Here is a 26,646-nt window from a genome sequence, read left to right on the forward strand (position 1 = left end):
GAGAAAAAAACATAAATAACGTACCAAAAATGTTATCAGTCAGGTAAAGGCAATCGTCTTTTGTGGGATAGTACATTTAATGTCACAACGCAATATATGGCTACAGTGCAACAGCACTTAAAAGTTAATGTTTACTAATGGAGCAGGATATTCCACTGTACAGTTTAAGTCCATTAAACAAGTTACCACTTGTCAGTTGGTTTAACCTGGTTTTACATCTATGTACAACTTATTATACATTAACCAGACTAATAATACTGGCTCAGGAAGCTGAGGCAAGTTCATAACAACAAACAAAATGTAATATTCTTAATTAACAATGAAATCAATATACAGAAATATTAATCTGAACACAGAATTAAATGTAAAAATAAGAGCAAAGATCATGAGAAACATGTATTGAAAACACAGGCAGCTACTGAAAGAGCAAACTCACAGCTATCTTTACAAACTTATTTCTGATGCACAAAAGACCAGCTTAAGCACAGCATTGGCTTATTTTACAAATAGCGCGCAGATAGGAACAGTGAATGGCTGCGGCTGCACAGATTCAAAGACATATGGGTCAGGCTACAATGCAATGGAAATCTCCCTTTCATTAATACAAGAAAAATGCGTGTTTTAATTTCTGAATTCAAGGATTCAGCAATTAATTGCGCCTTGCTTAAGATCATGCAGTGTCATTTGATTGTTTTCTTCAAGTTTTCCTCAGTTGAGCCAAGTTCCAGGAAAAATATAAAGAACTAAAATATTTCTAAATGACCTATTTGAAGAAATTATCCGTAATATGTTACATTAAATGTTAGTAATGCATACATGGAATGATTTGTTTCAAAAGAAATACTTGTAGCAATTAAGGAATGAGATGGATCTTCTTTCTAGAAAACGTTGGACAAAAAATGTTTTCACTGACATTTTATTTTCACTATGTGAGTACCAGGGTATAACTCTTAGCCTCAAATGCCCAAATAATTCTACATGTCTGTAAAGCAGACACCAATTTAATCTCAGTCCTCAAAAAATCTCAGACACCTCAAAATTATGAAAAGTAAGAAAGACATTTTAAAAAGCGGGGGAGTCCTTTTTTGTGGTCTAGCAGTCTCCAATGTTTCCCTGCTCACCATTTGCACTTCAGCTGAGCTCTGGAGTTAAATCATCATCTAAACACGAGCCAGAAGAGGTGGCAAGACATTGATCAGTATTCTTCTGATAACCCCCGACAGAGGTGTGTAACCTCGACAATTTGCCAACAGTAAATTGAAGCCATTTCACTCATTCATTGTCATCTGTGTTCTGTGACGGTGAAGGACTATTTCGGACCGGAAGCAAGTCATAATGACATGGAATGTGGCTGTTCTTGGGTAGATCGTAGGGATCCTGACCTAAAGGTGCGTTGTTGCAGTATGTTCCTTGGACGACACTTACTGTTGGTTCTACAATACAAGAATATCATAGTTAATCACCATTTATATTCAACCTTATCCTCAGCATACATGATACATTGTAGAAATTCACACCATCCTCCTCAGAACAGACGTCAGGAAGCGATTTAGTAACAGTATTGGAAATCAGGTTGTGTTTCGATAAAGAGAAGTTGTTTCCAATGTTCAACGGGTTGATAATTAAAAACACAGATTTAAAGTAATTGACAAAATACGTGACTTGAGGAAAAATTTTTTCATGCACAGTGGTTAAGATTTGGAATGCACTGCATGGAAATGTGATAGTTACAAACTAGATGGCGGATTTCAAAAGGGAATTACATAAGTACTTGGCAAGACAACAAAATACAAGGAGATAGGGAAGTGAGACTAACTGACTTATCTTTGAAAGATCTGTCACAGAATCATTAGTCTTCTGCATTTGTGAGTCTCCAACTTTACAAGAATCTGAATGTAGAATTAGAGAATCAAACATCACAGAAAACCACCATCTTAAGAATAAATCTGAATTTGGTTGCTCATTATAGGTGCCCATAAGTCCTAAGCTCTGGAATTCCCTGCCCACATGTATCCCCCGTCTCTCTTTTTATGATGCTTTTGGAATCTTACCTTTTCTGATTAAACATTTGGTCATCTGTCCTAATATCTACATATGGATTTGGGGTCACAGTTTGTTTGATAATGCTTCTTTGAACTACCTTTGGGTATTTTAATGTGTTGTACAATGTTGAAGAATCTTTATGTTGTTTTTGCCATTGCAAAGCACCTGATCATTTCCTTTTATGCTTTTACATTTTCCCAGAGCGATACAGCTCTCAGTACCTGTCTGTCTCCTTTCAGCAGATGTGATGTGGTTTTGCAGTTCTGGGTTTTGGCATCCCACCCAACAAAATGAACATGCACATATTTTTACATTACCAGTTGGAAGGCAGAACAGCTAAGGAGGGTAGAATTGGTTTCAGTGGTATGTTTACAGATCTTATGCTTTAACAGTGATGACCACGATTATTATTATTGGTGGAGGATGAACCTGCAGACGTAGGGAAATGATAGTGACCAGAAAGCACCTCTAATGCTTGTGCATGTTCGCCAATCAGTTTGCTGACGGTCTTAAAATGTCCAACAGAGGTAAACTCAGCAATCACCAGAAGCTTGTTTTAAATAGTTTGGAATAAAAAGTTTCACTCATATAGGACATTCATATATTCAAGGAGAGAGGATGTGAATAGGCATTGTTCACAATTGCCAGGCAGTTCTTTACTTATGATTGTTGACAAATAGGACAGTGTGTTGCTCTCTCTCTCTCTGCAGTCTTAAGATTAATGCTTATTTTAAAACAACAATAAATGTACTTAATTGTTAGACATATTAACGAAGTTGTTACTAAAATAATGATGATTACCCCAAACCTACCAACTTCATAGACGTTTTTATTGGCTGAAGTGGAATTGCCAATCTCGGCATATGGTGAGTCCCTGCGAGCTGGGGACTTCATCTCAACGTAACCACACTCTGAGTTTTTAGATGTAAAAACTGGAGGGTCTTTGATGGTGGCATATGGGTTTTCAGTGCTGTTGAGTGAGCAGGTGCTGACACTACAGCCCGAATTCTTCACCAGATCTGAAAAATGTTCAAAAATTAATCATTCATCACAATCAAAAAGCTGGCTGACATTAAGAATATATCACATCAGATGAAACAACATGCATAGAGGGAAACTGAGTTAGTATTCCGGGTCATTGACTAGATGATAAGGGTCATCTCCACCCGAAATGTTAACTCTTTTTTTCCCACAGATGCTGTTTGATTTGCTGAGCATGTCCAGCATTTTGTTTATATTTCAGATTTTCAACATGTGCAGTCATTTGCTTTTGTGCTAAGATTTCATCTAATGGCCATAATTAAATTTGAATGTTCACAAAAGGAATGCAAACTCCTTCTCTTAAACTCCTACATCCTCTACAGCCTACCCTCCCTTATATTCCACCATCTCTTAAATTCCTCCCTTTGATCTCTCCACCTCCCAAATCCATCTCCTCCTCATGCTTCTATCTCTTCTTTATTTTTCCTTCCTTTATCCCCCTCCTCCTCTTTAATACCTCCTTTCATCTGTAACTTGACTATACCTTGTCTCACACAAAGAATATTAACTTTGACAGATTCACATAACAGCTTAGTATTGAAAGCTTGTGCCCTAGCCCAGGCTGTTTAGTGCAGCTACCACACAGGTATCTACCCAGCAATGTGCAAAATTTCCCAGGTATGTCCTGGCTGCAAAAAGCAGAAGAATTCCAACTAGACCAATAACTGCCACTTTGGTCTGTATTCAATTGGCAGCAAAGTGATGGAAGGTGAGTCAACAGTGCTATCAAGCAGCATGTGCTCAGCAATAACCTGCTCAGTGAAGTTCAGTTTGAGCTCTGCCAGGACTGCTTAAATCCTGACCTCAATATAGCCTTGATTCAAATATGTTCAAAAGAGCTGAAACAGCAAGGTGAGGTGAGAGTGACTGCCCTTGACATTAAGGTAGCACGTTAAGGATCCACAGAAAAAAACATTGAGCTACTGGAAATAGAGGGAAATTCTCCACAAATTGAAGTCATAGCTAGCACAAAGGAAGCTGGTTGTGATTGTTCGAAGTCACCATAGATGCTTCTCAGGATAACATTCTAGCTCCATCCACCTTCATTCATTGACCTTCCATCCATCATAAGGTCAGAAGTGGGGATATGAGTGACAGTAAATGGCAAGTAGCTTTCAGGCCAGGAAAGGGTCATCTTCAACAACAACAAAAATCTAGCCATCTCCCGTTGATTTTCTCCAGTATAATCATCACTGAATCCCCACCATCGACATCCTGGAGGTTATCATTGAACATAAACTGAACCAAACCAGGCATATAAATACTGTAGCTACAAGAGCAGGTCAGAGGTCATGGATTATGTAGCAAGTCACTCAGCTCTTATCTCCCCAATGCCCAGTCACCACCTCTGGTGGTGTTCTCTCTCCCATGCTCAGGAGAATTTCCCAAAACTGTATTGAAAGGAGGTGAAAAGTTTGAGAAGAGAAAAATGATTTTGAGAAGAAATGATACCTTTAAGTGATTTTCCAACATAACCTCGGTCAACACCAAAAGCACCACCTATAAGTAAATAAAAGCACAGTAAGCTTCTGACTAATTATAGTTTAGCAACTGAGAAAGACAAATATGGATCATCTGGTGTAACTGTGTTTAGTTCTGGGCATTGCATCAAAGAGGGGTTTAGAGCGATATGGGCCAAATGCATGCAGATGGGACTAGGTCAGATTGGGATATCTGGCTGATGTGAATGAGTTGGACTGAAATGTGTGTTTCATGCTGTATATGAAAGGAAAAACTTAAAAGGACAGGTTACTCAGGCTAGGCTTGCACGCCATTGAGTATAAACAATTAAAAGGTGATCCAGCTGAGGTGTTTAACATGATTAAAGAAGTTGTTAGTGTAGATAAAGAGAAATTACATTCCTAGTGCTCAGAGTTCAGACCAAAGGGCAGCATGTTAAACTTACATCCAGGCCATTAAGGGATGTACTCAGGAAACAGGAGGTGCAGGCGGCTTTGGGGAAAAGGTAAGTTCCTTACAGCATTGTCTGTGGGCTAAGAGGAGCAGACGTGCTACTCTCTGGATTCCCAAGCTTTAAGACTCCCATACAACCCCTGTGGTCAGGGATTGGATCCAACCTCCCACCTTAATCTTCTGGGGTCAGGGGTTGGAGTCACCTGGTCTTGACAACACCCAGCTCTGTGTCTTCCCACCCAATGAAGTCAAACCTGTTGGAGTGACATTTGGGTAGAGCAACTGTTTAAGCCAAAGGCTACCCACAGCAGGTGGGGAAAGTCAGATATCACCACTTGCGTAACTTGATCCCATTAATAAACTCCACACATACACACACACACACACACACAGTTAGAGAATGGAATACCTAAATCATTCGGGTAGCCACCTTGCTTCCAATCTGCAGGCAGTGTTGCTGTGTAGTCCAAAATGGAACCGTGCTTTCCTGAACCCTTGAGATTTTTGAAGTTTACGAAAAGTTGATTGTTTTTTGCCTGTTAATTTGGAAATAAGTAATTATAGTAGGCCTCCAGAAGAACTTATTTTTATAGTGTTCACTGCTAAGTTACAGTTTCAAAAGCCACACAGACCACATGTCTATTTGCCACTTTTGTTGAGCTTGTGGTTTTATGTGAATAGGTCATTTGATGTTGGATTCAAATGGAAAGATCCCTTATACCCAGGCAATTAGTTGCAACTAGCATCCCACCATACACAGATTCTTTGAAGATATTGGGAGCTTGTTAGCATTTATTAAAAGAAAGAAGTGAAAAACGTAAATTGATACTGTGCTTTTCAGTATATCCCAGCGTGCTTGACCATCAATAAGGTACTTTTGAAGCTTGATTACTCTTATGGGAAATGCAGCAGGCAAGTTGTGCACAGAAGGCTCCAACAACAGCAATATAATGATGACCAGATTATGTGTTTTAAGTGACGTTAATAAAGGATAAATATTGACCCAGATCTGCAGAAAAATCCTCTGCTTTGCTTCAAAATACGCTGTGGTATCTTTTAAGATCATACTGTTTTCAGAATTTTGCACAGACCACTCATATATTAGAGTTGATCTTTCTCTTTAATTGTAACTCCATACTCTGCATTCTGTTCTATCACCCTTTGTAGTTATGTAAGGTATGATTTGCCCAGACAGCACGCAAAACATGTGACAATAATAAATCAAATCAAAATCAAAGAAGACTCAGTTTTGACAAGGTATCCTAATGCTGGTTCCTCCAACAGTACAGCACTCCCGTGCACTGCACTGGGACTGTCAGCCTGGAGTTCTGTGCTCTGGTCTCTGAAGTGATTCCTGAACTCACAACCAGGGGAGAGACTATAACTCACTGAGACACAGCTGACACCAAGGTTAAGGTGCTAGCATTTCAAAACCATCTCACTGCATTGAGAATTACTTTAAATGCAGTAAGTGAGGTGTGTTTTCTGTTGGCATCAATTGAGATTTATGAACCGGAAGATACTTCCAAAACAAAGTAATTACAGTTAAAAATTATTTTGGAACTTTTATTTCCTGCTGATCTTTATTGATCTGGATATTTTCCCTGTTCACCAAGGTAATCATGTGTTGATTCCCAGATTAGACACTTTCAGTAGAAGCAGCAGTGTTGGTCAGAAAATGTTGGATCCACAGATCTTGATTTTCCACCAATTGAATATGAACTATACTGGACAGATAACAAACAACTGGTCTGTTCAGCGTCTTCTACACAATTGAGATATGTCATGTTTCCCAATAATACACTCTCCATCACACCTAAAAACTATAATACCTCTTGAGTGAGGAAGAACAAATTTAGATTTTTTTAAAAATGTAGACAAATTTCAAGGAAAACAATAACTTGATGGACTTATTCACACAATTACAAAAAATATTTGTTTCCAAGTTAGTTTATCAACAATCTGTTCTCCCAATGACAATTCAACAATGGAACAACCTACCAAAAATGGTCACAGCCCAATTATTTGGGGTCTTCAAGACCTAATTTTAGATTCTCCCCATTTGCAATTTTTTAATGATAAGGATTACAAATTTGTAAGTCATATCTGGTTCTGCTGGGGATAGGGTTACATAAATGTTCACAGAATATGGAAAATAGATCAATATAACCAAAGCAAATATAACTTGCCTGATGAATGGAAAAAAACTCAAAGACTTGGGGCTCGTGGTTTTCCAACCAGAGCTCTCATTGACTGCCAAAGTTCCCCACTGTGCAATCAGCTTCAGGTTTATGGGAAAGCTTCGCTATAAATTTATGACATAAACTTCCTAAATTTCTGTTGGCTGCAGCCACCGTAAATGTCTTCACATTTCTGCCATTGATCAATTCTGACATTGTTCACAGCAAATCAGGGGTCCCACACCTACTTTATGATAACAGGAGTATCTTACATTGGTAAGATTAACAGCAGGAACCATTAATATGAATAAAGAATGTAGGAGAAATGTCTTTACCTAGAATGTGATTAGAATGTGGAAACCACTACCACTCTGAGGTGTTGAACTGAATGTCCATAAATATATTCAAGGAAACGTGGATTAGCACATGAGAGAATAAGGACTAGGAAGTTATCCTGATAGGATGTGATGAAGGGAAGTAGGAGGAGGTTCATATGGTGTATAGATACTAACATAGACCAGTTGGGGTGGCTGGCCTGCTTGTGCTGTAATTCATGGAATGATAAGGACAGATAGAGGCCACTTAGTCTCTCATGCTTGTGCTGGTTCTTTGGTCGAACTAACAATTAATTCCTGGACTCTTCCCATATAAATCCTATGTAATTCGGTGTAGCATGCAATCTGTTGTTCTATTATTAAAGCTCCTTTGAGGCCGCAAAGCCTAAATTGATCTAATTTCTGAGGCTAATTGTTGTTGACGTGTGACAACTGCTAGTAACTGTCACCCATTTTTGACAAAAACTGCAATTATTATAAATTAGGTCATTTGTCAATATATCTTACCTTTCCAGACCCATTCCGTTGACAGTTGTTGACGTGAGGGGGGCTCCCACATTGTGCTAAGGTATGGTAGCTTGGGTTGGAGAAATAATGGCTGTTTGCATTCCCAGCATTACCTTGTTGCATATTTTCTGCAGAAAAAACAGTCAATGAGACTTGGAAAATTCTGCTCACAATCAACTGAGTCAGCCAAAAGTATTCATTGGACCTGAAATTTAACTTTGTTTTCCTCTCACTCTATAGACACTGCCTGGTCTGCTCAATATTTCCAGCACTTTTTGTTTTCACTTTTATTAACTATTTTCACTGCTTTTTGAATCCAAGATCATAATTTAACAATTACAGTCTGACCTTTCAGCAGCGAAATTAGGAAACGGTCTCACACACACAGGGTGGTAGAAGTTTAGCACTCTCTTTACAATTGTTGTCAGATAAAGTGTTAATTTAAATCTGAGTTTGTTACTTTTGCTGCTTGTTACTCAAAGAAAATAGCAGGTTGTGGCAAAAGCAAGTCATAGCAGGTCACATATCGGCCGTACTTTCAATGAATGGCAGAATATATTTGAAGGGCTGAATGGCCTCCTCTGTTCCTTTGCTCAGGGTGAAAGATCATGGTGTGTGGATTTTGTCACTGGACTAAGAATGCAGAGGGCCAGGCTAATGCTCTGGGGACATGCATACAAATCCTACTGCGGCAACTGGTGAAAGTTAAATGCAATCAGTAAAATCAATTTAGTTAAAAAGGAGAGATTATGTAGAAACAACCAGCATGGATTTCTAAAGATGAAATTGCGTTTCAGAAGATTTCAAAGCTAGGGTTAGTGAGGGTAATATCTTTGATATGTTGTACATGGAATTTCAAAAAGCATTTGGTACAGTGCCACACATTATACTTCATCAGAACAATTTGGATAATTGATACATTATTGACTGAATGATAGGAAACAGAACAATAGGTATTTTTCAGGTTGGAGATAGGCATGCAGTGGAGTTCCCCAGGGATCAGTATAGGGACCCTTGCTTTTGTTGATATATTAGTGATCTAGCACTTGGTGTGCAGGGGACAATTTCAAAATATGCAGATGATATAAAACATGGAAGCACTACAAACTATGATGAAGACAGTGCAAAATTCCAAATGAGTATGACAGTGCAGAGAAGTGTGAGGTGATGATTTTGTAGCAAAATTGTGTGTAGGCAATACAAAATAAGGGGAGCCATAATTAATGGGGATGAGGAACACAACAACCTGGATGTACTGTATACATGTATGCACATATAAAGGGTAAGAAGAGATATGACAGACATTTTCCAAGTCATGAGGGGTCTGGATAGAACTGAACTGAGCAAGAGTCATATTGGATTTGAAACGTTAACTCTGTTTCTCTCTTCATGAATGCTGTCAGACCTGCTGAGTATCTCCAACATTGTCTGTGTTTGTTTCAGATTTCTAGCATCTACAGTATTTTGCTCTCATTAATATATTATCGCTGGGTATAAAGGCTTTGGAGAACCAAGGCAGGGAGATTAAGACAGCAGTCGTAATCTTATTAAATGGCGGATGGATTAGGCTCGAGGAGCCAATAACAGTTGCCTGCAGAATAACATTTTTGTTTGCCATAATGAAAATAATGTTGACTGGTATTTGGAACTTGGTGCAGGAAGTTACTTACCTGAAATAGAGTAATCCGCATTCATGACTCTCAGAGCGGGAGAGTAGGTGACGGCTGCCATGTTAGCCTCCTTTCCCTGTTGTTTTCGGCGATACAGTATGAAGAGCACCAGGAGAAAGAGGACAATCAGGAGCAGGATGACAATCCCCACTGTTGCCCCAATTTGATGCGAATCAGCAGGAATGGCAGTGCTGGTCCGGCTGAGGCTATTTAGATTTCCCACAATTATAACCCCCGCTGGAAAACACAAAGAGGGAATTGAATTTAAAATGGCACAATATTTTCAACACATGAAAGACCCCATCACTCTGGGATTGAGTTCCTTCCAAGGACTGGATAGGATCTCTATAAATTTCTTTGGTCGGCTGTTGGGGTTTGTGATAATTGGAGGCTGAGAGAGAGTTGATCAAAGTGGAAATCCTCTGTCAGCAGTAATTCACAAGTTGAAACCAGCAGATTTAAAAATCTCCACGCTTCAGAATCAACCCAATTACAGTAGCTGGGACCGAGCATAGATTCCACAGAAGCTGCAGTATTCAACTAAATGGTTTCACCCTCCATGTGCTGGAATTACTGGAGCTACAGCTCCTCAACAACTGCACTCCTGCATCCGAATTTCTCATTTCTATCAGTTCCTTGCTCTCACTAGGTCCTTTGATCTTAGGAGCTTTCTTGTAGCCTCCTTCATGAAGGTAGATATAAAGTAATAATTTAGCTTCTCTGCTATTTCCCTATTGCCCATTGTAAATTCTCCTGCAATGAACCCACAATTGTCTTTGGTATTCTGAGATAGATTCTGTACAGCAAGGATCCAAACAGGGATCTTAATGATACTGCATTGGTCACAGCCTACCAACCCGAGAATCATCCAATTATTCCTACTCTCTTCTTTTTTGCTCATTAACCAATCCTCAATCCATTCTTGTATATTAGCTCCCAGTCCCATGTATTTTCATTTTGATTATGCATCTCTTGCGTCAGATCTTATCAGCAAAAATGCAAATTCACTACATCCACAGGTTATTTTTAACGACTCCATGAGTAAAATCCTCAATTAACATATTTAGGTTGGTTAATAATGATTTTCCTTTCATAAATTCATGTTGTCTCTGTCCAATCAGGCAATGATTTTCTAAACATCCAGTAATCACATCCTGCACAATATACTTTAGTATTTTCCCTATCACAGGTGTCACGCAGGCATGCAGTTTCTAGTTTTCTCTCCTGCCTTTCTTAAAAATGGGGTTATATTTACAATCTTCAGAATTAATAGAATTTTGAAAAACCAAAGAACCCATTAAATTAATCTCTTCAAACACTTTGAAGTGAAAGGCATTGGGGATTTGTCAACTTCCAGTCCCATCAAAATGCCGCTTCTTTATTAAGATTGATTTCCTTCAGGCCCTCACTCTCACTAGGCCCTTGGATTTCAATTATTTCAAGGCCATTTTCCTGTAATTTCTTCCATGAAAATTGACACAACATAATTATTTTGTTTCTCTGCCATTACGCAATTTCCCATTGTAAATTGTCCTGTCTCTACTTGTAATGGACACATATTTGCCTTTGATGAGCATTTCCTGTTCACATAGCTATAGAAGCTCTGACAATTAATTTGTACATTACTTCCCATCTCATGTCCATATTTATTTACTTTACTTTAATCATTTCTTCATTCTTCATTGCTGAATACTAACATTATTCCAATCCTCTGACTTAACCTGCTTTTGGTGACTTTACAACACTCTTCCTTTGAGTTTCCATTATCTTTAACTTTAAAAAAAATTCTTTTAATCAATAGCCATTCTCTATTTACTATCAGACCTTATAATGTATTTTGTCAAATTCACCATGGCAAATGTATGTCTCCCATCTTTGTAAATCCATGATTAGATTTAAGTTTCAGATTTTCAAACTTAATGGAATATACTATATCATATGGTCACTTTTTGCCAAGTTTCTTTCAGAAGAAAATTATTAATTAGCTCTTTTTCACTGCATAATACCAGAGGGCGGGAAGTAATCTTCCAAGGATTCTAAGATTGTGGAAGGGCTCCAGGGGATTGGTAAACTGATAATTTAACATCCTTATTCTAATTGGGAGGTAGACAAAAACAAGTAACTGTAGGCCAGTTCACTTAACATGTGTTATTAGCATAACGTTACAGCGTATTGTTAAGGATGTGATAGCAGAGCATTTAGAAACCTCTTGTATAATCATGCAGATTCAGCATGGCTTCATGAAAGGGAAAATCAGGCCTGAGAAGTTTATTAGAGTTCATTGATGAGGTTGCAAGCAGGATAGATAAGCGGGAAGCAGTAGACATAATATATTTGGATTTTGAAAAGGAATTCAATCAGGTCCTGCACAAAAAGTTACTTCATAAACCATGGCATTGGTTTAGTATGGATGGAGAATTGATTAACCAGTAGAAGACAGGAAGTTGGGATAAAAGGGGCATTTTTAGGACAGTAATCTGTAACTTCTGGATTTCCATAGTGATCACTATGGAATGTGTGTGTGTGTGTGTGTGTGTGTGTGTGTGTGTGTGTGTGTGTGTGTGTGTGTGTGTGTGTGTGTGTAAATATATTCATGACCTGCATGACAGAATTGAATGTGCTGTGGGGTCAGGTTTGCCAATGACACAAAAATAGATGGGAAGGCAAGTAGTGAGGATGACACTAAGACTCCAACAAAGGGATATAGTCGCTGTAAGTGAGTGGGAAAAACCTGATAGATGGAATATAATATAATAAAATGCGAGGTTGTGCACCTTGGTAGGATGAAGAGAAGCTTTATTTAAATGGGAAAGATTGTAGGAAGCTGCAGCATAAAAGGGTTTGTGGGTCCTAGTACATGGCTCACAAAAAGCTAGCAGCCAAATGCAGCATGTATTTGAGAAGGCTGATGTAATGCTGTCCTCTATGTGAAAAGGAATGGAGCATTAAAATAAGGAGTTGTTAAAACTATCCCAGGCACTCATCAGATCACAGCTGCAATACGACAAACAGTTCTAATCCCTTTATCTACAGATGAATATACAAACAAGGAACAAGAGTAGGTCACCTTGCCCTTTAATCCTATGCTGTCATTCAATAAAATCATGGTTGATCTGATTTTAACCTCAATTCTGTGTTCCTACACACTCTTGACAATCTTTCATCCCCTTGATAACCAAAAATCTACCTAGCTACCTCCATCTTAAAAACATTTTAAAAATCTGCATCATTGTTTTTAGAGGAAGGGTATTCCAAAAATGAATAAAGACACATTAGAATTGGATACAGTCCATAGAGAATCACTTGGTCTATCCTGGGTAAGACTGGATTTTCTTATGAGGAGAGGTGGAGTAGGTTGGGCTTGTGCTCACTGGAGTTTAGGAGAATGAGCTGCAAATGTGTTGCTGGTCAAAGCACAGCAGGTTAGGCAGCATCTCAGGAATAGAGAATTCGACGTTTCGAGCATAAGCCCTTCATCAGGAATAATGAGAAGAGACATATTGAAACATATAAAAAACAGGGGATTTTACAGAGCGGATGCAGAGAGTTTGTTTCCCCTTATGGGATAATCTAGGATTAGAAGCCATCATCTCAGAGGATGGAGTCACCCATTTAAGACATAGCTGAGGAGGAATTTCTTTTGTCAGAGAACGGTGAATCTAGGGAATTCGTTATCACGGAGGATTGTTGAATCTAGATCATTAAGTGTCTTCAAGGCTGAGATTGATAGATTTTTAATCAGTAAGGGATGCTAGGGTTATGGAGGTAAAGCTGGAAGAGGAGTTGAGGATTATAAAGTCTCCTGATGAAGGGCTCCGGCCCGAAACATCGATCTTCTTGCTCCTCGGATGCTGCCTGACCTGCTGTGCCTTTCCAGCAACACATTTTCAACCCTTGTCTTGGATGGTACCCATATGAGGAATACAAGTATGAAGAAGGAATATTTGAAAAATTGGTGATTTGCCTCATTAGAAAATTATAGGACAATCTGATTAAAATATTTGTCATCATCAAAGATAGAAGCAGATAATTTCCAGGAGGTGAAGTCAAGAAGAGGAGGTTGTTGATACACGATTAATTGTAAGAGGCATGGAACAAAAAAAATGGTGGGATCTTTTGAGCTAGAGTGTTGTGTGAAGAATTCACTTTCAGGAATAGTGCGTGCTTGAGATAGAAACCTGTCAGTATTCAGAATAAAATTGCACTGAAGGAATGTGGGAACAAGGTACATAGATGTGCTTGTAACTATTTGTTCCTATGGGACAGTAAAGGCTAACTTGATGGATTGAATGGCCTGTGACTTCCACATAGAACTTGCCTTCTAAAATGTAGCCTTCCGAGTATTTTGTATTACACTGAAACATAGTTATTAATACATACGCAGGAAGTGGCAGATCAATGCTGAACTTAACATTTTCTTAAACTAAAGAAATTCACTGATTTAAGGCAGCAAGCAAGATTGTGAGCAGATATAAAGTGCGGTTATTGGACTGAGAGTGAATAATATACCTTGATCACACTTTGAACCCTTCCATCCTGGACTGCAATAGCAGGTGCCTTTAATATGGTCACACGTGGAGTTGTTCAAACAGTCACACACCTGGCGACAGCCATAACCATAGGTGCCTGGTAAACATCCTGCAAGACACCAATATCAGGCTGGTCAGACAAGCTATAATAAACATTCCTGACTGATAGTCTCCTGTTTTTATAATTGGTCACACTGACCCACTCACTATTATTCAGAAAATTAAAATATTTCTTTTTGATCTGTTACATGGGGCTGCATTTTATGCTCTCATTGGCTAGGAATTGTGGGGAGAGGGGGATGACTGAGCATAAAATCCAGTGATTGGCATTGCTGCCACCCGCACCCCAACCCTTCTGATATTTTGTGAGCAACAGGGGTATCATGAGACAGCTCGTCTGCCCTTGGCCTACTGAGATTTTATAAGGCTAATTAACAATCACTTAATGGATCCATGCTGCTGCCACTGGCATTTTACCCACAGTGCAGGAAGCCCAGCAAATATTGCTGTGAGGAAGAGAAATGCAGTGGCCAATTTGTACAGGGGAAACTCTCACAAATAGCAATGTGATTATTGGTTTTTGCAATAGGGATATGATTCAGGTATGAATACTAGCCATCCCAAAATAGGGAGTTCGTCTGCCCTTCTTCAATATAATGCCATAGACTTGTTGTGTGCATTGGAAAGGGCAGAGGAGCCTCCATTTAACATCTCATTCTAAAGAGAACATTTCTGACAGTGATATTACTGCAACAGTACTGCATGGCATTAATCAGCCTGGAATTTTAGTTCAAGCTTCTTTCTCAGAACCTAAACCACAATCCTCTGACCCAGAGGGGTAAGTACCAACCAGAGCCACAGCCTGACAAGTGAAAAAAAGGACTGCGTGGTTAGCTTCAAAATCAGAAAGAAAGTTGGAAAGTAACATTTTGCAGCAACACATTTCATTAATAATGAACTGCAGCAGCAACTTTGAGGTTAATCATGTAACAAAGTCTTGTGCATTGCTGGATCTCATTTTAAAAATGCACAGTTCGAGTAATGAGGTTAATTTTCACCTCTGTTGCATCTAGGTACACATTTTGTTGGATATAATATATATATACTGACTAGTAGCCTGTAATAGCCATGCCTGAAACTGTTCAGAGATTTGTTTGATTATCTCCACTACTTCCTTGCACCATTGGCAGCTGGGTCTTCAGCTGCCTGGAGCTTAAACTCCCTTGCTTTCCTCCTTTAAGATGCTTCATCTCCCTATGTGGCTTGGGAGTCAAACGTCTGGTAATCATACCCACGAAGCACCTGAGATATTTTACGAGAGTAAAGGCACTGCAGTGAAAACAAGTTCCTTTTATTGAACACATCCAAACCTGCAATTGGAACTGTGAATAATGTTTGCTATCAGCACATTAACAGTTCCACAAATATTTATACAACTAAAACAAAATATTTGCAGAGCAATGGGAAATAAAGCTGTGGAGTGGGACCAATTGGATAGGTCACAGAGAGCACAACCTGATTTACAATTCTGTGATTCCAATTCAAATTAATAGTCTGATTTAAACTGCAGTTTACCTTGTGGCCACTAGATGGGGGAGACATACCGTAGCAGCAGGGAGTGAATGCTCTTCTGCCTTCAGTTTTCAAATCGGATATGAATGGGACAGAACTACATGGATTTCTCATATTTATATATTTCATAGTGTAGTTACAAATATAGTGAAAAGCAGACAGAGGAGTCATTAACAGGTGAGGATTCAGTGCTGACATGGCAGAGTCCAAATTCAGATTAGACAATCGCCCTGCAATCACTACCCTGAGCCAGTAGTAACTGTAATTTTCTGCTCATCTTCCATTCTGCCCTCGGACCCCTGCACAATTCCTCTGAATCAGAACGGAAATAACTTCAGAGAGGCCAGTAGACCATCATCTTGTCACTGTTTATTCATATGTGGTGAGCCTTTGACACTGGTCGAGCTCCTTCAGAACCATCTCTCAGAGCGAACAGAATGTCTGACATTCCTGTTCTGATCTGTCAGCCAGAGCTCCCTGATTGGACCAAGTTAACAGCCCCAGTTGGGGAACCCCTTCTATGAGGACCACCTGGCTAACCTTGTTACAATCACTACATCCCTCCCTTTCTGAGTCCAAGCACATCGGCTGGATTTTTTTTTGCTAGCTCCGCTTGGGACATTTTTCCATTGGGTCTAGCTCAGATTCCGAGGTAGCTTTAACACTTGATGGAGAGCGTGAACCCATGGGTTCCTGAATATTTGATAGGCCGCCATGGAGCCGGATATGTTTTTCTCCCGTTCTGTTTGTGTGTTTGCAGCTTTCTTATGGTCCACGTGCTTGTTCAGGACAGTCACAACTACCTGACCTTGATATATCATCAATGACCTTCTCATCATCCATAAGGTCGGTAGTGAGGATGTTTACATGATCCATTGATTGCACAATGTTCAGCACCATTCACAACTTCTGTTAGATTCAGGGGATTCATGATCATGCTTACCTAAATATAAGCAGTCGAACATTTAGAAGAAATTTTCTCGTTTAAGTTTGTAAGAAGCATTAGTTAATTAGACAAATAAAGTAACCATGACAATTGAGGATGGTTCATTAAGACCAGAGGATCAACAGGCTTTTGGTGTGGAATGTGTTGGTCTTATTAATGTTGTAAAGGCCAGTGACCATCGGACAACTACTCATGATGCCAAGATGACTGTTGTCCCCTTGCCCACCGCCATCTGAATTTTAGTTTCGATTTAAGACCAAAATGTCCTATATTCCTGAATACTGCATTGATAGTTATGTAGTGCAGCACCCACTCAATCTTTTGTTTACAAAAGCAAAGCTCTGCAGATGCTGGAGATCTGAAACGAAACAGAAATTGCTCGAGAAACTCAGCAGATCAAATTCTGAAAAAGGATCACTGAACCCGAATGTTGACTCTGTTTTCTCTCCCACACATGCTGCCAGATCTGCTGAGTTTCTGACTTTGTTTCAGTCCCGTAAAAGGCTAGTTATTACTGTAACAGTTAAATGAACTCTCGTGCTATGCAGAAAGGGAGCTTGAGGTGAAGGAACCCTTAGGAGGCTGTAATCATAATATGATTGAATTTATTCTGCAATTTGAGAAGGAGGAGACATAATCAGAGGTAATGGTATTACAGCTGAATAAAGGCAACTAGAAGGGCATGAGGGAGGTGCTGGGGTAGAATTGATTGGGAGAGGAGCCTAGCAGCAGAGACAGTAGAACAGCCTTGGGAGGAGTTTCTGGGAGTAATTCAGGAGACACAGCAGAGATTCATGCCAAGGAAAATGAAGCATGGTACAGGAGGATGAGACAACCCTGGCTGACGAGGGAAGCCAGAGATAGCATAAAAGCAAAAGAGAAAGCACATAATGTGGTGAAGGGCAATGTGAGACCAGAGGATTGGAAAACTTGCAAAGACTATTAGAGGGCATCAATAAAAGAAATAATAAAGGAGACGATTAAATGTGAGGGTAAGTTAGCCAGTGATATAAAGGAAGACTGTAAAAGTTTATTTCGATGTATAAAGGGCAAAAGAGAGGCTAAATTAGGCATTGGGCTACTGGAAAATGACACTGGAGACATAGTATACAGGAACAAGGAAGTGACTGAGGAACTGAATAATTACTTCACATCATAATGGAAGACAAATAATATTCCAAAAAATCAATAGAGTGGAGGGCAGAGCTGAGTATGGTGGCCATCACCAAGGGGAAGGTGCTAGAAAAACTGAATGGCCTGAAGGTGGATAAATCACCTGGACCAGATGGACTACACCCCAGACTTCTAAGGGAGATAGCTGAAGAGACAGTGGAGGTGTTAGTGATGATCTTTCAGGAATCGCTAGAATCAGGGAGGGTCCCAGAGGACTGGAAAATTAGTAACGTGACTCCCCTGTTTAAAAATGGAGTAAGGCAAAAGACAGAAAATTACAGACCGATTAGCCTAATCTTGGTCATGGGTAAGATCCTGGAATCCATTGTGAAAGATAAGATTTCTGAATACTTGGAAATATATGATAAAATAAGACAATGTCAGCATGGCTTCATCAAGAGGAGGTTATGTCTGGCAAATCTTCTAGAATTCTTTGAGGAAATATTGAGTACAGGAGTTGGGAGGTCATGTCATGACTGTACAGGACATTGGTTAGACCACTGTTGGAATATTGCCTGCAATTCTGGTCTCCTTCCTATCAGAAAGATGTTGTGAAACTTGAAAGGGTTCAGAAAAGATTTACAAGGATGTTGCTAGGGTTGGATTATTTGAGCTATAGGGAGAGGCTGAACAGGCTGGGGCTGTTTTCCATGGAGCGTTGGAGGTTGAGGGGTGACCTTTTAAAGGTTTACAAAATTGTGAGGGGTATGGATAGGATAAATAGACCAAAGTGTTTTCCCTGGGGTCGGGGAGTCCAGAACTAGAGGACATAGGTTTAGGGTGAGAGGGAAAAGATATAAAAGAGATCTAAGGGGCAACTTTTTCATGCAGAGGGTGGTACGTGCATGGAATGAGCTGCCAGAGGAAGTGGTGGAAGCTGGTACAATTGCAACATTTAAAAGGCATTTGCATGGGTATATGAATAGGAAGGATTTGGAGGGATATGCCAGGTGCTGGCAGGTGGGACTAGATTGGTTTGGGATAGCTGGTCGGCATGGACGGATTGGACTGAAGTGTCTGTTTTCACGCTGTACATCTCTATGGCTCTACGTAACGCGTGGGTTAGATGAAGGAGAGCCAATGGATGTCATCCACCTGGACTTCAAGAAGGCCTTTGACAAGGTGCTGTAAGGGGATCTACTGGGTAAGATAAGGGCCCATGGTGCAGAGGCAAGGTGCAGGAATGGATAGAAGCCTGGCTGTCTGGCAGAAAGCAGAGAGTGGGCATAAAAGGGTCCTGCCCAGGATGGCAGCTGATGATATGTGGTGCTTCACAAGGCTCAATGTTGGGACCACAACTTTTCAATTTATACATTAACAATCGACATGAAGGAACTGAGGGCATTCTGCTAAGTTTGCAGATGGTTCAGATAGGTAGAGGGACAGGTAACATTGTGGAGGCAGGGAGACTGCAGAAGGATTTGTAAAAGGTTAGGAGAGTGGGCAAAGTGGCAGATGGAGTACAACATGGGAAAGTATGAGGTCATGTACTTTGTTAGGAAGAATAGAGGCATAGGTTATTTTCTAAATGGAGAGAAAATTCAGAAGTCTGCAATGAAAAGAGACTTGGGAGTTCTAGTCCAGGATTCTCTCAAGGTAATCTTGTAGGTTGAGTCAGTAGTTAGGAAGTCAAATGCAATGATAGCATTTAGTTTGAGAGGACATGAATATAAAAGCAGGGATGTACTTCTGAAGTTGTATAAGACTCTAGTCAGACAACATTTGGAGTAATTAGATTAGATTAGACTTACAGTGTGGAAACAGGCCCTTCGGCCCAACAAGTCCACACCGACCTGCCAAAGCGCAACCCACCCATACCCCTACATTTACCCCTTACCTAACACTACGGGCAATTTAGCTTGGCCAATTCACCTGACCCGCACATCTTTGGACTGTGGGAGGAAACCGGAGCACCCGGAGGAAACCCACGCAGACACGGGGAGAACGTGCAAACTCCACACAGTCAGTCGCCTGAGTCGGGAATTGAACCCGGGTCTACAGGCGCTGTGAGGCAGCAGTGCTAACCACTGTGCCACCGTGCCGCCCACTAATGTGTGCAGTTTTGGGCTCCATGTCTCAGGAAGGATGTGCCCTGCAGCATGTTCAAAGGAGATTCATGAGAATGGTCTCGGCATGAAAAGCTTAACATATGAAGAGTGTTTGAGGACTCTGGGTCTATACGCGATGGAGTTTAGAAGGATGAGGGGGGAAACATACAGCATACTGAATGGCCTGGACAAAGTGGATGTTGGGAAGATATTCCCATTTGTAGGGGACTAGGACCCAAAGGCATAGTCTGAGAGTAAAGAGAATACCTTTTAGAATAAGGAGAAACTTCTTCAGCCAGAGAGTGGTGAATCTATGGAATTCATTACCACAGAAGGCTGTGGAGGCCAGGTCATTGAGTATATTTAAAACTGAGATAGTTAGGTTCTTGAGTATCAAGGAGATCAAGGGTTATGGGGAGAAACCGGGAGAATGGGGTTGAGAAACTTATCAGAGCTGAAAATGTGTTGCTGGAAAAGCACAGCAGGTCAGGCAGCATCCAAGGAGCAGGAGAATCGACGTTTCGGGCATGAACCCTTCTTCAGGAATGAACAAGGGCTTCCTGAAGAAGGCCTCATGCCCGAAACATCGATTCTCCTGCTCCTTGGATGCTGCCTGACCTACTGCATTTTTTCAGCAACACATTTTCAGCTCTGAGAAACTTATCAGCCAAGATTGAATGGCGGAGCAAATTCGATGGCTGAATTTCTGCTCCTATGACTTAGGGTCGTACGGTCTTATGGAACACCTCCTCTCTCAGAAGGTGGTACTGTCTGTAAGGATGGTAGAAGCAGAAACCCTCATCACATTTATGAAGCATAAAGATGTGTATCTGCGATGCCAAAATGTACAAGGCTATGGGTCAAGAGCTGGAAAGTGCGATTACAAAAGTTACATGGTTGTTTTTGACTGGTGCTAACTTGATGGACTGAAGAGATTTTTTTCTGTGCTGTAGATCTCTATGACCACTTCCTCAAAATTCCCTTCCAAGTCACTCACCATCTTAATTTGGATCTATGTCACCACTCGTTCAGTGTTGCTGGGTCAAGATCTTGTGACTCCCTTCCTAACAGCATTCTTGATGGCTAGTGGCAAATGGTTATCCCAAAAATTATAGCTGTTAAATAAGGCAGTTCACCCTCACCAGACAATTAGACATGGGCAATAAATACTGACACAGCCAGCAGTGCTCACCTCATTTGAACGAATAGACACAAAAATCTTTCATGAAGGCAGCTAAATAGACAAAGCCAACAGAACAGCTAATTCTTCATTGATGATTATAACATCAGTAAGTGAACATGGATTTATAATTGTGATAGTTACAGACCACACTGAGATTTTCCTGTTCAGACACTAGAAAGTAAGGAGAGCAAGCTGCCTGGAAAGGATCTTGATCAAATTACTTTCCCAGGCTGTGAAGTCATTGGAAAGCCAAACAATAGCTTTTCCTGATGGGGGAATAATGAGAGATTACATTTTATCTTGAATAACCTCCCAAGTGCATTCCCAATCTGCCAGAAATAGCTACTTTTTGGTTTACTGTCAGTGACTTCAAACAAAAGAAAATAATTTTTTGCTTAAGGACTGTCTTATATTTTGAATTCACGGTTTTGAAAACACAGAATTGGGGAAAAGTTTAGCTATGACTATCCCACACTTGGGAACTACTAGAAGTCCCTGAGGAAACAGGTTAATGCTCAACTTGGTTGGAGTTGAGTTTGGTTCACAGAAAGAAAGACTTGTTGATATTAAGTTCAATGAGCTCTCTATATTTAGCATGTCATGGTATGCAAGATTCAAACTTGGCTATTCAAAAATGTTTCAACTTTTGACTGCTTAAGTAATGGACATAATTTTCCAGAACATCTTTTTTTAAATTATGTGCCCATTCTCTTCGGATATTAGAAAAAAGATTTGCATTTTTATAGCAGCTTTTGCAATGTCAGAATGTTATAAACAGCTTCACAGCCAATGAACTAATTTTTAATTCTACTTATTGCTATAATACAGCTGCAAATATGCACATAGCAAGCTCCCACAGACAGCAATACAAACATTAATGAAGAGATCGTCTTTACCTCTAAGTCAGGCGTAAATATTGACAGGACACTAGGGAGTGCCCACCTACACTTTTGCAAAATAGTATCTGTGAGATCTTTTACCAGCCAAGCAAGCAAGAACAAACAGAGCTTAACAACCAATAGCTGGCAGAGCTAGCACAGCCAGCACAGTGGTTCAATGGTTAGCACTGCTGCCTCACAGCTCCATGGATTTGGGTTCAAATCCACCCTTGGGCAACTGTCTATGTGGAATTTGCACATTTTCCCCATGTCTGCGTGGGTTTCCTCCCACAATCCAAAGATGTGTAGGTTAGTTGGATTGGCAATGCTAAATTTCCCATTATAGGCTTTTGCCCGAAACATCAATTTGGCTGCTCGTTGGATGCTGCCTGAACTATTGTGCTCTTCCAGCACCACTGATCCAGAAATTGCCCATTATGTCCAGCGATGTATCGGCTAGGTGTACTCGCCATGAGAAATACAGGGTTATGGGAGGGGGGCTGAGGGTTGGTATGGAGTTGATGAGCCAAATGGCCTGCTTCCACACTGTAGTGATTCTATAACTAAAAAAAACTGAGACAGGAATGATGCTTCCCCTGTCTATGGGAAATGGCAGGATCTTGAACCAGGTTACACAATCTCAGAACAAGGAATGGGAGGAGCAAGAATTTCTTCACTCAGAGGGTATTGATTCTTTGCAATTCTCTATCTTAAAGGGATGTGCAACCTCAGTTTTAAGTTGCATTCAATAGACTAATAGATTTCTAGACAGCAAGGATATCAAAGTTTACGTGGACAGAGCAGGAAAGCTGCTCAGACTGGAAGAGCAGCCATGGTCGAGTCTGACTATGGAGCAGGTTTGAGGGACCAAATGGCCTCCTTCAGCTCCTAGGTCCTTTGTTCCTATGAGCTGAGGATGACACTGAGTGGAATGCTTGCTACTCTCCAAGCACAACTTCTTTTGCACAATAATTGCAAAGCCCTTCAACGTGCTAATGACTAATGTCAAATTTAGAATGAGAAGAACCAAACCAAATTGAGTATTTTAGAATCAAAAGGCCTGGGGCAACAAAACTTTGATTTAAACGCCAGACCCTAATGCTAACCTGCTCTCTGGATTAGTAAAAATGTGTTTGCTGAACAGAATTGGAGAATGATATATAACAGGAGAAAGCCATTCAGTCCCACCAGCCTGTGCCCTTTCTCCACTGAAACCTTAGAATCACAGAATCCCGACAGTGGAGAAAGAGGCCGTTTGGCCCATTAAGTCTGCACCAACCCATCGGAGAGCATCCCACCAAGACCCAGTCACCTTATCCTATTCCAGTTCCTCTGGATTTCCCCATTGTTAATTCACCTAACCTGCCCATAATGGGAATTCAGCACGTCCAATCCACCTGATCCACACATCTTTAGACTGCGGGAGGAAACCCACGCAGGCAAGAGGAGAATGTGAAAACTCCACACAGACCGTTGCCCGAGGCTGGAATCAAACCCGGGTCCCTGCCGCTGTGAGGCAGCAGTGCTAATCACTAAGCCACGTGTTATCACAGGGATTCCAGCTTTGCCATCAATCTGGTCAATACTGCACTTACTTTGCTGGCAATGTTTGCCCATGAATCCAATACGACAGGTGCACTGCCCTGAGATATGGTCGCAGTCTGCTCCATTTTGACACTGGCACAGTTCGCCACAATCCCTGCCGTAATAACCTAATGGGCATCCTGCAGTCACAAAAAGAAGATAGTCACTGAGAAGCCCAATCTAATTTCAAAGTATTTACAATTGTGATCTCCCAGACTCATTATGTCACAAAGCACCCAAAACCAAAATAATCAGCACTCGACTTGTTACTAATTCCTGAAGAAGGGCTCATGCCCGAAACGTCGATTCTCCTGCTCCTCGGATGCTGCCTGACCTGCTGCGCTTTTCCAGCAACACATTTTCAGCTCTGATCTCCAGCATCTGCAGTCCTCACTTTCTCCAGTAATGGTGCACACCCCACTTAAAGTACATTGGAGGAGCCAGGAAAAACCTTAGGTTTAGAAGTGGGAGAGAAAGAGAGAGAGACAGACAGACAGAGAAAGAGAGCGAAGAGAGAGGCAGACATAGATATAGACAGAGAGAGGCAGTCAGTAAGAGAGAGACAGACAGCGACGGAGAGAGATAGTCTGCCAGAAAACGAGAGATGGACAGATTCAGAGAGACAGAGACAAGTAGTCAGAAAGAGAGAGAGAGTGAGATGGACAAAGGCAGGCAGAGAGATGGATAGAAAGAGAGATGCAGACAGACGGAGACAGAGAAAAATAGAAAGGGGAGGAGAGAGAATTGGACAGAGACAGGCAGGAGACAGAGATAGAGGAGAGACATACAGAGATGGACAGATAGATAGACAGACAGACAGAGACTTGTGGTCATACAGACAGGTCCTTACTCTGTGTGCAGTACAGTCCAGTCCAGCCTGGTGTACACTTGCATTCCCCATCATACGCACTACAGTGGGCTCCATTGTGGCAGTTGCAGGTGTGGATACAGTTTGGACCCCAGTATCCAGGTGGACAGGCTGAAAAAACAAAATCGATAAAATGAGCAGCTTCTGCCTTGACCATCAATTATATCTCAATTTCCCCCTGAAACATCTTCTAAAAATACTCGAAATAGGAGCAGGAGGAAGTTAGTCATGTGTCTGGGGAACTTGCTCCATCATTCAGAAAGATCATTGCTGAACTTCTGCCTCAACTTACACTCTGCTGCCCTATCTCCATATTTCTTAGTTCCCTCAATGACCAGAAATTGATCAGTCTCACTCTTGAATACTCTCAATGATTGAACTCTCTCTGGTACAGACTTTCAAAAGATTCACAACTGTTTGAGTGAAGAATTGTTTCCTCATCTCAGTTTAAAAAGCTTGATCCCTTATTCTTCGACAGTGTCCCCATGTTCTGGACTCTAGAGAAAACACCTCTCAGCATCTGCTAGTCAAGCCTCGAAGACCTTTTATATAACTCAATAGGGTCACTTCTCTTTCTTCTAAATTCCAGAGAACATAGGTCCATTCTACTCACTCCCTTTACATATTAGAAGAGATTTACAAGACATAGGATGTTCCACACATTTTGATTCATTACAACACGAATGTGCTTGTGTACAAAACAGAATTTCTGCTTGAGTACAAAACTCATGTGATCCACATTACCCTGGAGATGGGCTTTGAGACTGGTACAGTTTTGAAAATATCCCCCAAAACTCCCAAAGACACAGCCAGTCTGGCAGGATCTGAGAGAGAGAAAATAGATAGAAGTTGAAAGTTTTTATGGTTCACTGTTCAGGAACGTGGGTGGAAGCTTGATTGGACTAAAAGGTTCAAATAATTTGAAATAAGGCTAGAAGACTCAACTGGAATCTTGGACCAGAAGGAGAAGCACCAAGGAAATCCCCATTTTGAAAACCAGTTTTAGGATTCCAAATTACCAGCTTGAGAAAGGGAAGGAAGGATACCCTGACAAGTCAAAAATCACTTTGGGTTTCTTTGGGAAAACTGAATGACTATTTTGGGGATAGTGGAAAACATATCTGTCAAGCATGTATTTTTTAAAATAAAAAATACATTTCAGGTCTGTTCTTTGAAATTTAAGTCATCTACAAAGATAGGTTTTAGTCAATAATGCTTCAAGACTGCTTGTTACAATAAAAGTCTTCTACAGAAAATCTATCATATCATCTTTTCAGTTTTCAGTGGGAAGTTCATATTTCTTTTTTGAAGTTACTGGATTCTCTGAGGATCTTAACACAGGAGGACTGACACTTCCTTTTAATCCCGTTTGAACAATAACTCTTTAAGCAATGCACAGGAAATGTTTAAGAATAAATGTGGATATTTACATTGAGAACAGTCACTTCCAATCCATCCTGGGTAACACTGGCAGGAACCATCAATGGGATTGCATGTCCCATTGTTTGTACAAGTACAGAAACCAGCGCAGCTTTTCCCAAAATGACCGCTGGGACACACTGGAAAACAGCAATGTAACTTTTAGACTCAGAACTGTAGGTGAAAGAAAACCAAGCCAAACACAAGATTGTAGGAGGCAACATTATTTTGATTATACTGAGCTTGCTTATTTAATGGTTGAAAACTAACACCAATATGTTCAGAAGTGTCAACACTGATGTTAAAGCAAGATTTGCAAATCAGAGAAGATACAGTCCTGTCCCAATCCTTTTGTCTTTATAGATTCCTGGTTAATCAACTTGCACTAACTGCCTTTCACTGAGTCTGATTACCTAAATATAGCAGGGTCAGTAAGTTAAGTACAATTATTTGACATTCAATGATGCAGGCAATGATTTTGTTCAATATTTTCAAGTTGCTCTTAGTAACGGCACAAATCCCAGCTGGAATGAAGATGATTGAGTAATTCCACTATGTCCTCACCCCCAAACACTTTCAAGGAGCGTCTGAGATTGACTTAATGCACAGAGTTCTGTATTGTGTACTGTCGATTCTGCTGTAACACTCATTTTGTCAATGTGAATTGGCTATAATGCAGTTGAATAATTTAGACCATTATTTGTAGAACACAAACTTTCTTTACCTACATTGGCAATAACATGAATCTGGTTTCAT

The 26,646-nt window shown here is 40.5% G+C and overlaps 1 protein-coding gene across 1 annotated transcript in view; it reads right to left on the minus strand.

Moving 5' to 3' along the window:
- Nucleotides 1-476: 476 nt before the first annotated feature.
- megf10 (multiple EGF-like-domains 10) overlaps nt 477-26,646 on the minus strand; it is a 140,720-nt gene continuing 114,550 nt past the window's right edge. Inside the window, exons 15-24 of the mRNA XM_060841790.1 lie at nt 25,902-26,030; nt 24,454-24,582; nt 23,615-23,743; nt 14,200-14,328; nt 9,691-9,927; nt 8,021-8,148; nt 5,408-5,534; nt 4,537-4,584; nt 2,856-3,062; nt 477-1,433 (exon numbers count right to left, since the gene is read on the minus strand). Coding sequence (XP_060697773.1) covers nt 1,273-1,433; nt 2,856-3,062; nt 4,537-4,584; nt 5,408-5,534; nt 8,021-8,148; nt 9,691-9,927; nt 14,200-14,328; nt 23,615-23,743; nt 24,454-24,582; nt 25,902-26,030 — 1,424 coding nt within the window. The 3' untranslated portion in view covers nt 477-1,272. The remainder of the gene's footprint in view (nt 1,434-2,855; nt 3,063-4,536; nt 4,585-5,407; nt 5,535-8,020; nt 8,149-9,690; nt 9,928-14,199; nt 14,329-23,614; nt 23,744-24,453; nt 24,583-25,901; nt 26,031-26,646) is intronic.

Source organism: Hemiscyllium ocellatum, chromosome 2, assembly GCF_020745735.1.
Source record: "Hemiscyllium ocellatum isolate sHemOce1 chromosome 2, sHemOce1.pat.X.cur, whole genome shotgun sequence".
NCBI classification, from domain to species: domain Eukaryota; kingdom Metazoa; phylum Chordata; class Chondrichthyes; order Orectolobiformes; family Hemiscylliidae; genus Hemiscyllium; species Hemiscyllium ocellatum.